Source organism: Phyllobates terribilis, unplaced genomic scaffold (assembly GCF_046119375.1).
Source record: "Phyllobates terribilis strain yellow unplaced genomic scaffold, ASM4611937v1 Scaffold_3__8_contigs__length_932513732, whole genome shotgun sequence".
NCBI classification, from domain to species: Eukaryota; Metazoa; Chordata; class Amphibia; order Anura; family Dendrobatidae; genus Phyllobates; species Phyllobates terribilis.
In genome coordinates, this window is record NW_027362763.1 from 570,136,659 (window position 1) to 570,154,939 (window position 18,281).

Genomic DNA, 18,281 nt, shown 5'->3' on the forward strand with positions numbered 1-18,281 from the left:
TGACTTTGAGAACAAATATCCAATTTTTATAAATCATTGCAAAAGATCTGTTTTGCATTTTATACATCATGCATCTCGAATAGTCCTTACGCCTTGAATTTTGCAGTGCATTGTCTCAAGAAATGACACACTTTGTTTTCTTTCTGCAACTGCTTTAACATTGAATCAGTATGTTAGTAAGAGTAAAATGTTCATAACAACAGCGATAAATCATTTTCAGTGTCCATAAAAGAAAATGTCCTTTGCATTTACAATGAGGGTGGGGTCATTGGTGCCCATGATGGTGCCATTCTGTCATGTGCTGAAATATCATACTGATTGTCTTCTATGTCTGTGCTTCCACCATCATACAAAGGAGATCCCAGAGAGGGGGAAGGCACTATTTGATTGTATGGTGTGTAGTGAGTGGAAGAACTTCTTATGTACTGAGATCCCAGGCCATTAGCAATTCCTCCAGCTTGTGTCAATGAACCAATAGTACTGTTGCTTACAGACCATAAGCTTGGATATTGGCTGCAAAAAAGAATGAAAAGTGTTATTTTCAAATATGCTGCACATTAAAAAGCACCTGTTAGTAGGATTGTGCTCAGTAAACCACATATACTGTCAGGGGAGGGGGATGAAATCCATCCTGTGGTTCTTGTGTAATCTTTACTTTCAGTTTGGAGATAATGATATGCTCGTGCTCCGGGGCGGCCTGTGGGGTGGGCTCTATCTGATGCTCTGCTTACACATTCATCTGTATGCTCTTATGATAGCTCACTGTGCCTTCACTGACCTGTCTCCTATTTTACCTAGCCCTGCACTACTAGATGCATTATGTAAAATAGGAGGCAGGTCAGTGAAGGATCAGTGAGCTGTCATAAGAGCATACAGATGAATATGTAAGCAGAGCACCAGATAGAGTGCCCCCCACAGGCCACCCCGAAGCACGGGCATATCATTATCTCCAAACTGAAAGTAAAGATTACACACGGATTTCGTCAACCAAGGTATCATTTTAATCAGTGTAATGTCGCCCACCTGACAGTGTATGTAGTGTACAATCCTGCTGACAGATGCGCTTTAAGTTTTAAAATGTATAAGACATAGAAAGACTGATTGTCATAGCTTTGAATAATTCATCTATCTATCCCTGCTATCATGGGAGATTTTATGTCAATAGGTTTACTACATAATTAACAACTGCCTTATATCCAGATAAAAGTGCTAGGTAACTAATAACAACTACCTTTCAACTTTTTCAGGATCATGAAATCCTCCAGAAACAATGATGACCTTCCCCAGCCTCTGTATAAATAAATAACACTCCTGTTACTTATAATATATACCAGAGGGGGAAATAAGAGAAGGAGGTTTCATATTTGCAGTTTGTAGGAAACCCATGATTACTCAATTATTACACTTTGCTTATATAACACCATCATATTCCACAGCACTTTACAGACATCATTATCACTGTCCCCATTGGGGCTCACAATCTAAATTCCCCATCAGTATGTCTTTGGAGTGTGGGAAGAAACCCACACAAACAAGGGGAGAACATACCAACACTTTGCAGATGTTGTCCCTGGTGGGATTTGAACCCAGGACCCCAATGCTACAAATCAACAGCAGTAACCACTGAGCACTAACCACTGAGCCACTGTGATTCAACATACAACCTGCTTCCTACACGCTACTATGGTTTTCTGGAATCCATGCAAATCAATCATAATTAAAGGGAATGTCAGCAGTTTTATGCTTCTCAATCTGTGGGCAGCATAACATAAGGGCAGAGACCCTGAGGTTTGTCACTTACCAGGCCTTTTGCTGTAGATTTGAAAATATCACTGTTTTATCTGCTAGTCTTCTCAATGATAAGCTATGTCTTACACCGTCTGCACATTGAGTGATAGCTTTTACTTACGGTAGGATTACACAACCGTTTTCTCTCCATCGGAAAAAAACGGTCAGAGTTTGATCTGAGTCACATCAGTTTTTCTCGGAGATGGAGAGAAAATGAAAAGAAAGTTTTTCCAGCGTCTCCATTCTGTCAGTCCGTGAAAATTGGACCACACTCGGATGGTATTCGGAGTGTGATCCGATGTTTTTCATGGACCAATAGACTCGCATTGCGATTGATCTGACACTCGGATAAAAATCGGACATGTCTCCAACTTTTTCTTCAAACTACTTGATCTGAAGAAAAAAAATCATCAGACATGTGCACAGCCCAAAGAATATCATATGTATGTGTGGATGTGTGGCATCACAGATAGCAATCGCCCGAGATAATCAACCATGTGCACAAGTCCTTGCACTGTATATCAGCAGAAATATGTCAATCAGTGATGGCAAAACCAGAGGTTATAAATATTGAAGACATAAGAAGAGCTGCTCATCCATGATAGAACCAGTAGAGCTTTAACATAACGCCTTGTTTAATCAAAACTGAGAAAGAAGCCCAGTAAGTGTCCAGCATTGGAATCAGTCTTTGTTCCTAGTTTATTCTGCCCTCACATGGGGAAGCATCTCTTATTCTTTTTAAATAAAAAATAACTTCCATTTTATAATAATGGATGCAATTATGGTCTGTAGGGACACAAAAGCCCATTTCTATTGTACTTTATCAATAACTATTACCTATCACACTTATATTCCAACTTGTAAAGATTCCTTCAATGCTAACTCTCCACGAAGGAACATGAAAATATCTCTAGCTTACAAAGGTGGCCTTAGAAATAAGATGTGTCCACCAAGCATGAATTTTTCCATTATAAATTGATATTCAGTATGCTCAAGTCTCCTGGGGAAAACACATGATTGTGCAGCCGGGTTGTCCTGTCTCCAAATGTTCAGGATAGTGAAAAATATTGAGAAAAGAATCATTTATCTTTCAGATTCGCAGCCGCTCCTGCTCCCTTGCTTTACTGAACTCCCACCAGTCTCTGTTCTCCGTGCTCCACCTGGATGGACATATGACTACTGAGTAATTCCCTGTATTTGTCACCACTGTGGCTAGTAATTGGTTTCTGAAGTTACACATTCACCCCGGTAGAGCTGGAGGTATAGAGACTGATGAGAGACCTAGTGAAGTGATGGAACAGGAGTGGCAGGGGATTAGCAAGGTAAGTATTATTTATTTTATCATATTATTACATTTTTATTATATTACTAAATTTAGGTGACCTGCGAATCTCTTTAAAAATCAGCACTCTTTTTCCATGACCATAGCATACCACTGACATTGAATTAATGGAAGGTTCTGGCAAAATGTCACTTCGAGTGGCCCATAAACCTATTTACATGATTCTGTGGCACAATTTATGAACTTTTACCATTACCTGTAGGTTATATCAATCTTACGTTACTGAAAACATCTTAAGACATACCATGAACTAGATGGAGTGCCATTTGCGTGGTTTAGTGTTAACATTCCATTGTGAGTTTGCATTTGCAATCCAGGCCAGTGCTCGTTTGACTGAAATACGGGAAGGCATGCTGATGAATTCTCTGTGTAACTTGCTGAGGGATAATGGTAATAAAAAAACTAATTAGAATGCAGTTACAACAAAATAAATCACAACTCATTTTCTTGTGTGTTTTTGCTGACTAGGTGCCTCTGACATCCAGTAGTCAGTGACTGCCTGTATTGTGTGTATGTGTATATTTCTTTTCCATGCTCATTCATCTCTTCTGAGGTCTCATCCCCCAGCACTTCTGTACTCATTTGTTGTGGTTCTACTACTAAATAAATATCTCTATTTTTATTAGAAATATTAATAAAAGTTTTTGCCATAATAAAAAAATCTTTTTCCCTTTTCCAGTTATATTGATGGCACTTAGGTAAACATAGTTTATTTCATCACCCAATTTTCATGAATTAGTCCCCTGATGCTATGCTACTGTGCTGTAACACTTATATGAGCTATATCATTTCATTGCTACACAAAAATATTTATTTTTCCAGAAACAAAAATGTTACTTACGAGGAGAATTATTTCTGTGAGTATATGGACTTGGATACGGCGAGGCTCTGTGATTCCTCAGTGTGGTATATCGTTCACAGCCATGAGCTGATGTAAGAGGTAATGGAGTTCCAAATTGGGAATGGTGGTTGGTAGAAGAGGAACAGAGTGAGCTGGAACCGGGAATCAACCAACTGCCCACTGGAAGACACAGCAAACACAATGATATTGCTGTAACAGCAGAAAAAACCCACATAAATATATCGCTCTGTCTTATTTTGCCGGGTGCCATTCCATCTCCTGAAAAGCAGAAACAACAATTGAAAAGACGAGGAGGACAGCACATCCAGTCTAAATCTTTTAACTTTATTAGAAGTCCATTACATTGAAAAATAACCTGGGTAAAATCATAGAGGGTGATGAGGGTAAAGCAAACATACTCAATAGCTTCTTCTCCACTGTTTTCACAAAAGAAAACAATTTTTATCGGAGGAAATGCAGAGTGATAAAGTAAACCCTCCGCTAAATACCACCCACCTAACCCGGGAGGAAGTTCAGAAACGCCTAAATAATATCAAAATAGACAAGTCACCAGGCCCAGATGGCATACACCCCCGGGTACTAAAAGAATTAAGTAATGTGATAGACAGACCGCTGTATCTTATATTCAAGCACTCTTTATGGACAGGGACTGTGCCACTAGACTGGCGCCAAGCAAATGTGGTACCAATATTCAAAAAGGGGTCTAAAAGTGACCCTGGGAACTATAGACCAGTAAGCTTAACGTCTGTTGTGGGTAAATTGTTTGAAGGATTTCTTAGAGATGCTATTGTAGAATATCTTAATGATAATAACTGTCTAACTCCATATCAACATGGATTCATGAGGGATCGCTCCTGCCAAACAAACCTGATGGCCTTCTACGAGGAGGTGAGCTCACAGCTGGACCGGGGAGAGGCAGTGGATGTTGTATACCTTGACTTCTCCAAAGCGTTTGATACCGTGCCACACAAAAGGTTGGTATATAAAATGAGAATGCTTGGTCTGGGGGATAATGTGTGCAAGTGGGTAAATAGCTGGCTGAGTGATAGAAAGCAGAGGGTGGTTATCAATGGAGTAAGCTCAGGGTGTGTCAGGGTTACTAGCGGGGTGCCTCAAGGGTCTGTCTTGGGCCCTATATTATTTAATATATTTATTAATGATCTAGTGGAAGGGTTGCATAGTAAAATAGCAATATTTGCAGATGATACTAAACTTTGTAAAGTAGTTAATACAGATGAGGATAGGGCACACCTACAGGAGGATTTAGATAAATTGGGGAGTTGTGCCAAAAAATGGCAAATGGGGTTCAATGCCGATAAATGTAAGGTCATGCACATGGGAAAGAAAAACAGCAGCCACCCATACATATTAAATGGGAAACCGTTGGGGAAATCTGACATGGAGAAGGACCTGGGTGTCTTGGTTAACAGCAAATTAAATTGGAGTGCCCAGTGTCAGGCAGCAGCTGCGAAGGCAAATAGAGTCATGGCATGCATCAGAAGAGGAATAGGGGCATATGATGAGAACATTGTTCTTCCTCTGTATAAAGCGCTGGTAAGACCGCACTTAGAATATTGTGCACAGTTCTGGGCTCCGGTGCTCAGGAAAGACATATTGGAGCTAGAGAGGGTACAAAGAAGGGCGACTAAGGTAATAAAGGGAATGGAGGGACTAGAATACCCAGAGAGGTTGTCTAAATTAGGCCTATTTATGTTGGAAAAGAGAAGGCTTAGGGGAGACCTCATAAACATGTATAAATACATCAGGGGGCAGTACAGAGATCTCTCCCATGACCTGTTTATACCAAGGATGGTGACAAAGATGAGGGGGCACACTATGCGTCTGGAGGAAAGGAGGTTCCTGCACCAGCATAGAAGGGGATTCTTTACGGTCAGAGCCGTGAGACTCTGGAACTCTCTGGGAGAGGAAGTGGTGATGTCAAACTCACTTAATGAGTTCAAGAGAGGCCTGGACGCCTTTCTTGAGAACAATAAAATTACATATTATGTTTAGTGATAGTTAATTAATCCAGGGATTTAATCTGACTGCCAGATTGGAGTTGGGAAGTGAATTTTTCCTCAATGATGTAAATTGGCCTATACCGCATGGGTTTTTTTTGCCTTCCCCTGGATCAACGCTGCGGAATAGCTGCAGTGCACAAGAAATAGGCTGAACTGGATTGACGCTTGTCTTTTTTCGGCCTTATAAACTATGTAACTATGTAACTATGTAATTAAAATCTGTGAACTGGTGAAAACATAGTCACTCTGACGCATTTCTGGAGCACAATGCTCCCTTAGTCATGTAATGGACTTCTACTAAAGTTAGAAGATCTTTACTTTACCTGGATGTGCCGTCCTCCCCTTCTTTTCAATTAATATTGCTGTAACGTTATTTGAAAATTACAGCTATGAGGAAATTCTCGTAACTGTAAATGTTCCTTCAACACTAACTCTCCTCATAGGAACATGAAAGTATCTCTATCCTGCAAAGGTGGCCTTAGAAATAAGATTACTGACTACCAAGCGTGTATTTTTTCCAATATAAATTGATATAAACGCAACGTCTCCCAGAGAAAACTGCTGATTGTGTGGAAAGATTGTCCTGTCACTTAAAATAAAAAGAAACCAAACGTTCAGGAAGGTGTAAAATAATGATAAAATAATACCATATCTTTCGTATTCACTACCGCTTCTGCCCCCTCGCTTTACTGATCCCCAGTCTGTCTCTGCTCTCACTTCTCCACCTGGGTGGACATGTGCCTGATTCACTGTTGGTCAACACAGTGACTAGTAATTGGCTCAGAAGTCAAATGTCCACCCAGATAGATCTGGAGGTACAGAGAACAATAAGGGACACAGGAATAGATGGAACAAGAGGTGGGGGATAAGTAAAGGTAAATATTACTGATTTTATCATATTATTTAACTGAATTTTATTTTTATGTTGGTCACCTTCCAACCCCTTTAAAAACCATTATCCATTAGTTTTTCTCATGACCCAAACATTAAAAATCAGCACTCTTTATCCAAGACCATACCATTGACATTGAATTAATGCCAAAACCTCACTTAGCGTGGCCCATTAAACTATTTATATGATTCTGTGGAACAGTTAATGAACTTTTACTATTACCAGCAGGTTATGTTTGGCTTCCGTTATTGAAAACATAGCAGGAATTGTTTACCATGTCCAATATTTACCAGATAGTATTACTTCTTACATTGAGTATATCCAGATTGCTGATTGCTTTCTCCATCATCAATGAAATCTTTGTGATCGCTCCTGTCGTATTTCAAACAAATACTGAATTAATGGTTTTACTCATTTTATTTCAATGACCATAGTAACTATAGAATGGAAAGATCATTCACTATTCACTAACCTTTCTTTTGCATCAAGGAAAGCCTTGGCAAAAGGATTGTGCTTGATTTTAAGGGCAGTTATCTGAAAAAACATAAAAACAATTGTTAGGTATCTTCTTCCTCACCTAAATATTAGTGAGAATATTGGTTATGCTTTTTTCTTGAGGTTTTTATAATTTAATAGATTTAATAGTTCCTCTACCAATGCGGGGCCATAAGGATGCCTGTTTTACAGTGTATGCTTTTGTTGATTGGCTGAAAAGGATCACCTGACTGGCTCTCTGACTCGTTTTCAAGAAAGTTGTTGGTCAGCCAAGTGCTATTTGTGGGGAAAAAAAGAAAATAGTTTGTAGCAATTGACCTTTTAATGCATGATAAATGCGATGCAAGAAGCCAATGAGCCCGATGCATCAAAGCTTTCCTGGCAGAATTGTGGTGTAAAAGCTTTGAAAAGTCACAAAATTTAGGTGCAATTCAGAGTTGTGCCAAAATTTTGAGACGTTGGGTGTTCTCATGCCAGTTTCTCCCAGTTCAGACAAGATATGCGGAGCTGGGGCAGGACGTGGAGCATGGTGGCCGCATCTCATCAAAGTTCATGACAAGCGGCAGTGTTAGCTATGCCACAAATCTTACTCAAGCAGGGGTGAAAATAGGATTTGTGGCTAGGTGCACACAGAGGTGTGCACTGCTCATCAGCTGCTCCTGGTTCATGAAAAGTCTTATGCCTCTTCGTAAATCTGAAGCATCCCATTCCAGCACATCTCATGAAGATTGGTGTGAACATCGCCAACCTTGATACATCGGGCCCAATGTTTTCATTTTTTTTTTTAAACTGTGCCACTCTTATCCTTAGGCTGTGTCTGGTATTGCAGTTCAGCCCCATTCTGGTAAGTGGGATTACTAGACACAACTGCAGTCATTTTTTTTCTAACTTCATACAACTACTTTAAATTAGAATTCCTAACACAGTAAATTCCAAGAATTACGCAAACATAAATGATGAGGATTTTTTTTTGAACATTGTGACAACTGAAATGAGGAGAAGAGAACTAATAAATGAATCCCTAAGGTGGAAAAATGATTATGGTGAGATGTCTGTTTTCCCAGCACATATGTGTGAATTTTCAGATGTAGGTGAGGATTTAGGGGTGTAGCTTCTCATAAACTACACCATCAGAATGAAGAACTGTAAGCAATCTCATGGCTTCTTCTGGCGTTTTTTTTTTTTTAAAAACTCTTAAAAAAGATATGGCCAGACAAACAGCTCTTAGTGTACATCCTATACAATACAAATGCCTTTTTTTAAGTGGGAAGTAATTTTCTCACAAAGAATTGATCAAAATGGGCAACCAATCACCGGAATAAAAAATTATAATTTTTAGCAAATGCTCAGTATACTGATGGGATTTGGTAAAAAAAAAATACATGTACTATATTATAATATAGATATAAGGCTATGCGCACCTCTTCATTCTGGTATGCTGTTACAGCAATAAATTGTGTTTCTGGAAATGAATGGCTGGTGATCATTTTCTGTGGTCCTCCAACACGTACTATATGAATTCTGGGCTCATATTTATGCAAGGAATTCAACATAATCTGAAATACAAGATATCACATTGTCATATATGCAGGATTTTAGTATACATACTCTCTCAATATGATGCTTACGAAAATTAATGCCTGGTTATAATTTATAGATAAGCTTTCACAGGGGAAGTTTTGGTCTCAAAAAATTTTGAAAATTAGCATATATATTGCCATTATTTGTCTTATAGTGGGCATCCTGTTGCTGGGGTTTTTTCTGCCCTCCTGAACACTACATATATATATATATATATATATATATATATATATATATATATATATATATATAAATATATATATATATATATATATATATATATACATATATAGATATATATGTATATATATATATATATATGTGTGTACATATATATACATATATATATATACATATATATATACTTATATGCATATTTTTTTTTTCCCACCCTTTTGGATATATATATTTATATATGTGTGTGTGTGTGTATATAGAAAGCATTCTAAAATGTAAGAAAATCCATGTAATATCAATAATTCATAGGTTATATCATTTTACAAAGTCAGTCACATAACACCTCTATATGTAACTCAACCTATGTACCTTTTATCTTTGTAATTTCCAATAAACCGTGTTTTTTTATTTTTAAGACTAAAGGGTACAGATTGAAGAAGTAAGGATCTATGTGTTAACTTATAATAAAATGAAAACATAGCAAAGACAGCAATGTAAGATAAACAGTATATCAAACTTTAGATTATCATATATAGCATTTATTCAGTAATGTAGTCATTCATTACAGTATATATTTTAGCTATTTATTTTTATGAAAAAATAAACAACAATATTTACATGAAATATATATGTTACCTGGCCTTCCCCATTCATTTTATTGGTCAATTTCACTTTACTGAAAGAAACGGGTGCTTTCATCCAGTGGGCTCCAAAGTTGGGTGAGTCTGGGTGAATATAGACACAACTTGGGGCCTGTGGCTCAGGTTTACCGCCCGGCACCCACTGTCCATTCACATATTTCCACCGGTTGTTATCAGCAGTCACAAAATCCATCAAGAAGGAGTACATAGCATTTGGGTCTAGACCAGTGACACTAATTTTTAAAACTGGGAACATTCTCCTGAGGCGAAGCAAGAGAAAATATAAAAATATCAGTCGGATAAAATGTTATTTGCATCCAAATTATTGGTAGGTACAAGTCTGTAATTAGAAAAATATTAGTTTGTAGTCAGCAGTCACTGATTACTGCTATTTATATACCTCTTAGGCCACGTTCACACATTCACTATTTGGTCACTATTTTACATCAGTATTTGTAAGCCAAAACCAGGAGAGGAACAATCAGCGGAAAAGTATGATAGAAACAAACACGTCACCATTTTCTTTCTCTGAAAAGTGTTTCAATTATTTTGTATAGACTATCAATCTCATCAACCATATTGATTATAATATTAATTATAAACCACATTTTCCAAATGTCAAATGTAAAAAAGAGAAGCCACCAACAACGGTAAGAAAGTCAATGTCTGTAGCCCATCCTGCGTTAAACATTCTTTAAATTCAAAAGTTTGTCAAATCCCCTTAGAACTATATTGTCACTAATCAATGAAAGTACAGTAGCTCCATTGTTTTCTGTAGTACAATACATTTATGAAAACCCAACTATTTAATACCGGACCCTTCCAATATATAATGTGAGATTTGCCAGCTTTTGGATAACTACCTTTTTTGTACTCTATTCTTGCAGAATCAATCACATGAAGGATTGCACAAACCATAATTAGAAAATATGGATTAAATATTAATGGATAGCAATACAATATAATATTTCAACAAAATCAAAAAGGGAATTTTTCAAGGAGGAAATGGTCATTCAGAAGAGAAAGTGTAAACACATGTATAAGGTGACATTAGAGGTTATTTTAGAGTAATTATTACCATTAAATATTTAGTATATAAAATAGGTCATGACTATATATATTCTATTGTCTTGATCCTTACATAGAGGTCTATACATGTGGGAAATACTATTGTATAACTTCATGCAATGCCGTGAACCAAAGACTGTAGTGAATAAGTTATAGTCTTCTTCGTGTCTCAGAATGAGGTGTTAATAATTCTACTGCTTACCAATGACGTATATATGCATCTGTAGCGAACACTTACCTGCCATTTTTGGTGACTATCATTTCATTTGTCAGTTCTTTAAAACGTTTCCATAAGTCGGTTTCCTCCAAGGTAACTTTGAGTTCTCTTTCTGTAGGGTCTCCTTTCTCACTACCAGCTTGAAGCTCATTTTCTACTGCAGTAAGTAGATGATCAGTCCTGCATGGTAAACCTTTAGGAAAGTTTTCAGTGCCACTAGTACTCATGGTTATCAGATCACACTCTGTAGTGCCTGCCAAAGCTCTGAGTGTACGTAGGTCTGCTGAGCCTGTAGTCACACTGACATACTACTGAGGTCATCAATTGCCCCACAGAGATTGCCAGGATTGGTGTAGGGTTCCTTTTGATCTTGGTCTATGTCTTTTATGATTGGTGACTTCAACATCTCACCCAATTGATTACCCATCAGATTAAGTGAAAGTGTATGTAAATATCTAAATGTTTGCACCTACAAGGAAGAGCACAGGTGCCACTAGGAAGAGGTGGGTCACAAGCCACCATAACCTTCTTTCAGTGTAATAGCCTTCATTAGGAATTAACACCTGGGAGAATTACAATTTTAAATCTGGCAGAGGTGTCTAGGTGAATGGACGCCTGCACTCTTCTGACACCTGGGGGAAAAACAGGAAATAATGCTCTTCCTTTTCCTTAAGTCTTTAAAAGGAAAAAAAAACCTAGGAGAAATCTTGGAAATCAAGGACTTAATAAGCTAAGAAGACCCAATCTTAAAGAACAGATGAATAAATGACTTGTCATATCTGGCATGTATAGATAGATCTGCAATAGATATATAGATAGTTACATATGAGATAGAAAGATGAGCAAGAGACTGATGAATGTTAGAGAAGTAAAGAAATAAATCTTGAGCTTTAGGTATTAATCAGATTGGAAAGCCAGGCAGGCAATGGTTTCATTTATGTGTATAATCTCTCAATGCTTGCAGGAACAGTAAGGATCAATAATTTATTCCATAGGTGACGTTTGCTTCATTAAGTTGTCTTGTTCAGTTACACTTAATTAAAGATCATCTCTTACCTTACTGCTAGTTTCAGGTGCTTAAATATGCGCTTATTTTTCAGCGTTAGCTCAGTGTGTAAATTACTGCGGTGACAATTTGTTATTCTTAACAGTGTACTTGTGATCAGAAATCAGGTTTTAGGGTACATCACAATGGTTTTAAACTCTATCTAAAGTCATTTTCTAGAAGATTTTCCAAAATATGAAATGTGCATTTAAAACTGCATTGAGAATGTTCACATGTAGTGCATCTACATAGATGAGAGGTGCATAAAGAGCCATTACTTAAGACAATGTTATTAATCGAAAGATTCCTTTTGTGAGTTATTGGCAAATAAAAAGAGAAGCTGGTGAGATTCCACCTTACACAGGGCACGTTTCACACAATTGGTGTCCTTAGTAGTATGTCAGGTAATGACATATATAAGTCTACTCATGGCTTGTGCTGGATTTAAGAAGTTGTCCACTACTCTTTCATTGATGCTCGATGCCGCACCCGGCACCCCCGCCGATCAGCTGTTATCGGTGCTGGCGGCCGCACCCCGCCAGAAGTGCTTACCTGCAGAGCTTGGTCGTCTAGCTGTAGTGGCTGCCGTAGGAGAATAGGAGATGGATGTGGACAACTTCTTTAAAAATGCTGCGTACAATACTCATGTATTTGTAGAGTTTTTATGTGGATTTTTTCAGTGTTTTACTTGCACTATTCACCTATTCATTTTAACTGAAAGAATTGACATGCTGCATCTTAGAAAGTACGCAGTAGTGCTCAAAATATGCGCAGAAAAAAGATCGGCAGCGTGTCCATGAGATTTCAGAAATAAGAATGATTATGCTGGTACTGTAAATTGCTGCTACTTGTATTATTACTATTATAGACTGTGTAAAATACGCAGCAGAAATGCTACAAAAAAGCAATGTGTAAACATACCGTAAGATCAGCAGTGCTGATTTTTTACTCTAGTTTCAAGCAGCTCCTCCAAAATGAGGGGAGCTGGAGAGGAACCAGGAAAAGACAGGGCATGGCTACACTCCCCTGTCAAATTCATCAATGGTGGAGGGCTTTCTTACACCAGATATATTACTCCAGTGCTTGACTGCACTAATGTAAGGAGACAAGATACTGTGGAACCAGAACAGCGAGAAGGAGTTTGATCAGGACTCTGGGTACAGTGTTGTCAGGGAAACGAGCTGAGGAGTAAAACAGCGCGTGTGCAAGTTCTGAGATGATTATGACGCTGAAGAGAGAGACAAGAGGAGCAACAGCAGCATCCGGAGCTCCTTTCAGGAAAAAAGGTGCCGCTAATCCGCCCAGCCCAGGCGTCAATGGTCAAGCCCCGAAGACCCGAGAGACGCCAGTCAATGTTCCCAGCCCAGACGTCAACGGTCAAGCCCCGAAGATCCGAGCGACACTAGTCAAGGCTCCTCATCCGGGTGACGTCGGTTGACAGAAAGGGAACAGGTTGCGGCGGCACAGTTCTCAGACGTGTGCACCAGTGACAGGACGTCGCAGAAACTCTGAAGGTGTCAGATCAGAGATTCACATTCGGGTCAGCGACTAGGAAGGACGCGTGAGATGGGCCGTTACCTCTTACAGAGACATATGGTACCAGGCACGGATAGAGGGAAAAACAGTTGTCAAACGGGAACCAGCACACGCCAGAGCGGCATCGCAAAAGTGGATAGAGAGTGACGGGGGAAACGGACAGCGAGTTGTGATAGGAACAGAGTATTGCCAAAGCTTTAAAAGACCGCCCAGTATAGCTAATGACAATCTAGTTCCCCTTCCCTACAGTAGATCATTTTTTACTACCAGCCCTGAATTCTAGTGTATTCTGATATTTTATTCTGTTATGTGATTTCCTGCTTATTTTACTGTCAAACATTGTAAAGGAATTGTTAGTATATAATACGTGTTTTAAAATTACTATTAGTTGTTAAATAAATGAAATATACTTTTGATCTGCCTGTGTCTCCACTGTTGCATACAGTTTACCTGCATTATATTTGGTGTAGTCGGCAGGATGCAACATTCCAGTATGCAAATGGCACAACAGGGTGATGGCGGGCATTTCAGGGGAAGTATTCCCCTGGGGGCAATGCTCAGTAACATCCCAAAATTCACAGGGAATAATTTACAGTAGTGGGATTGAGTGGAGAGACTGCGGAGCATGGTCAGGATGTACCCTATGACCTCAGCCATGCAGGCAGAGCTAGCCTTACTGACTCTTGGTGGGGAGGCAAGACAGACTGTTATGTACCTACAATCTAAGGACCGTGACACAATAGAAAAAGTGATTGGGATTTTGGAAGATATGCACGGTGACACTACTGACCTTGGTAACTTACGCATGTGCTTATTTAAACAAATTCAAGGGGAAGGTGAGATTATTGTGCAGTATGTCAATGCTCTGCAGGAGGTGACAGCCCATATCACCAAGAAGATTCAAGAGGAATTTCGAGGGCTGGGATCCTTAGACAAAGTACTGCAGGATCAATTTTTTGCCGGACTAAGAGAACCTTACCTGCGACAGGCTCTGAAGGAGCGGTTACGGACTAACTTGGACATGACTTTCTTGGAAACCAGGGCTGAGGCATGAGTTCGAGAAAAAGAGGCACCCGTCTTGATGGGCACAGTTTGGTGTCACCAGGTATCTACTGCATCGGAAGCCGCCGGCAGGGAATCTGACTGGGCACGAGAATTACATCAGATCAGAGATATTCGAGGAGAGTTACGCAATCTCAAAGGAACCTCTAGTACCTTGTGAAGGGACTGCCCCTCAGCTAGATATAAGGAGAGGGACCAAGGAGAGGATGCTATACCCCTGAATTTGTCATCTTAGATCCGTCGCTGGACGAAAGAGCGAAGAGTTGAATGTTGGAACTGTGGTTGCCGAGGACAAATATCCCGAGAGTGCCCAAGCCGGAGCCAAGAAAGAAGGAGGCGTCCTTTAAACTAAGGAGCCCCATGGTTGAGGAGTACACCATGGGTTACCATGTCCCAGGAGAAGGGGAGGAAGGCTCTGAAAATATTGTCTCTGAAAGGCCCATAACTTGGGCAGATTGAGCAGAATTTGATGGGAAACGCATTCAATGTTTAATGGACACAGGGTCTTATGTGACCACTATGCCTGAAGAATACCTCCACGCTCACTTCCCTGTTGTCATCTGGTCCAACACGGGGCCGAATATTAGATTAATAGCTGCCAACCAGCTCCCCATTCCAGTGGCCCGGGTGGTGTGGATGACTGTCCGTATGTGTGGTTGAGAATTAGGAAAGAAAGGGATTGTGTTGGTGACAGGCCCGATAAGTCCAGAGCCCATAGTGACGTTGGGAATGAATATCCTGAAGGAAGTAGGGGAGTTCCTGATTGGTGAACCACAAAGAGGCAGCCTTAAACACGTAACCAGGCATCACACTAGTCGAAGGATTTTTCAACAACTCAACCGAGTGAATCAGGTCTAGAACTTACCAGACACCTCTCAGCTTCTTGTCAAAGTGATTACACCTCTGGAGGCTGCCGTGACTCTACCCATTGGACAAACAATACTGACTATCCCTGTAAGGGCCTGTATACCAATTGAGGGGTGGAGGTGCAAATTGAGTCCATAGAAGGAAACAAAAAATACCTGGGCTCCTGGTCACCCAAACTCTCGCCATGGTGCGGCACGGGCATGTGCCGGTACGCTGCGTCAATTTACAGTTGAACCCTCGGAAAGAAATCGCCCTGGTGAACGTAATGCCAGGGAATCTTCCCAAACCCGACTCCATTAATCTGACACCCCTGGAAGAAGATCCATGGACTCTATCAGTGTCTCTCGCTGCGAGAGCGAAAGAAGGGAGAGCACGGGTTAGTCACTCTCTTATGGAACAGATGAAGGTTAACCTTACAGAATTTTCTCCAGAGCAAGTAGAACAAATGGAGGGCTTACTTCAGCATTATCACGGGGTGTTTGCTCTTCATGAAGACTATCCAGCATGAGATCCCTATGGGAGACACCGCTCCCATTAGAGAGAGATACCGCCACAAATGTATCAAGAAGTGAAAGACCTCTTGCCTCATATGTTATGAAATGGAGTAATTCGAGTAATGGGGGATTTCAACTACCCGGATATTGACTGGGAAACAGAAACCTGTAGATCTCAGAAAGGAAAAAGGTTCTTGACAAATATTAAGGATAATTATCTCTCCCAACTAGTGCAGGAACCAACGAGAGGGAAGGCCGTGTTGGACTTAATATTGACTAATAGGCCTGATAGAATAACTGAGGTACAGATAGGGGGGCACCTAGGTAATAGCGACCATAATATTATCGACTTCAAAATGCCCTTCAGTAGGGTTATCAATAAGGGAACAACAAAAACATTAAACTTATTGACTGGGACAAAGTTCTTAATCAAAGGAATACGAATAGTAAATGGGAAACCTTCAAAAGAATTCTGAATACTCAGTGCGAGAGATATATACCGTATGGGAATAAAAGGGCCAGAAATAAGAGGAAACCAATATGGTTGAACAAGAACGTAAAAGGGGCATTAAATAGCAAAAAAGAGGCATTCAAGAGATTAAAACAGGAAAACAGTAAGGAGGCACTAATGTGTTACAAGGAAAAAACGAGAACCTGTAAAAAACAAATAAAAATAGCGAAGGAGGAAACAGAGAAACGTATTGCTAGGGAAAGTAGATCAAATCCCAAACTGTTCTTTACGTATATAAATAGTAAAAGGATTAAATCGGATAATATTGGACCGATAAAAAGTGAGGAAGGCAAAATCATAGAGAAAGATGAGGATAAAGCTAATCTATTAAATAATTTTTTTTAGACAACTTTCACAAAGGAAATCGAACTAACAGGAGAAATGAGAAGTGACAAACTTAATCCTCCACTAAGTATGACAAATCTAACCCAAGCTGGGGTACAGAAACGCCTCAGTAACATTAAAATAAACAAATCACCAGGACCTGATGGCATACACCCACGGGTACTAAGGGAACTAAGTAATGTGATAGACAGACCGTTATATCTTATATTTAAGGACTCTGTTGAGACTGGGTCTGTGCCACTTGATTGGCGACAGGCGAATGTAGTGCCAATATTCAAAAAGGAAGCGAAAAGTGACGCCGGAAACTATCGGCCGGTGAGTCTGACGTCCATTGTGGGCAAAATTTTTGAAAGCTTCATTAAAGAGGCAATTACGGAGCATCTTGATGCTAATAATCTTTTAATCCCGAACCAACATGGATTCATGAGGAATCGCTCCTGCCAAACAAACCTGATTGACTTCTACGAGGAGGTTAGCTCTCAAGTAGATCAGGGGGAACCAGTGGATGTCGTGTATCTCGACTTCTCAAAAGCGTTCGATAGCGTGCCACATAATAGGTTGGTATACAAAATGAGAATGATGGGGCTGGGGGAAAATGTCTGCAAGTGGGTAGCTAACTGGCTAAAGGATAGAAGGCAGAGGGTGGTTATAAATGGAATATACTCAGATTGGGTAAGCGTCACTAGTGGGGTACCACAGGGGTCTGTACTAGGCCCAATGTTATTTAATATCTTTATTAACGACATAGTCAACGGGATAAATAGTAAAATATCAATATTTGCAGATGACACAAAGTTATGTAAAACAATTAATACAAAAGAGGACAGTGCAGACCTACAGAGGGATTTGGATAAGCTGGGTAGGTGGAGCATTAAATGGCAAATGAGGTTTAACGAGGAGAAATGTAAGGTCATACATATGGGAAGGAAAAATGGAAGTCACCAGTACTCACTGAATGGGAAATCATTGGGGAATTCAGAGATGGAGAAGGACTTGGGCATCTTGATTGATAGCAAACTAAATTGGAGTGCCCAAAGTCAGGCCGCTGCTGTAAGGGCAAACAGGGTAATGGGATGTATCAGAAGAGGTATAGCTGCAAAGGATGAGAACATTGTTCTTCCACTGTACAAAGCACTGGTCGGACCACACTTGGAATACTGTGCTCAGTTATGGGCCCCAATATATAGAAAGGATATAAATGAGCTTGAAAAGGTACAAAGGAGGGCAACAAAATTAATAAAGGGAATGGAGGGACTGCAATACCCAGAGAGGTTGGCAAAACTAGGACTATTCAGCCTGGAAAAGAGAAGGTTGAGGGGGGACATAATAAATGTGTA

At 39.7% G+C, this 18,281-nt stretch overlaps 1 protein-coding gene across 2 annotated transcripts; it reads right to left on the bottom strand.

Annotated features, from left to right (window-relative positions):
- Positions 1-248: 248 nt before the first annotated feature.
- On the bottom strand, positions 249-11,311 carry LOC141258241 (T-box transcription factor T-like). 2 transcript variants are annotated; one of them, XM_073673253.1, is made up of 8 exons: positions 11,106-11,311; positions 9,795-10,059; positions 8,822-8,956; positions 7,378-7,439; positions 7,216-7,277; positions 3,972-4,151; positions 3,375-3,507; positions 249-513 (listed from the first exon to the last, which is right to left on the bottom strand). In XM_073673253.1, exons 1-8 carry the CDS (start codon positions 11,309-11,311, stop codon positions 249-251), a joined length of 1,308 nt encoding a protein of 435 aa, XP_073529354.1. The 2 variants fall into 2 exon arrangements, with proteins under 2 accessions (XP_073529354.1, XP_073529356.1); XM_073673255.1 differs by lacking the exon at positions 3,972-4,151.
- Positions 11,312-18,281: the final 6,970 nt, after the last annotated feature.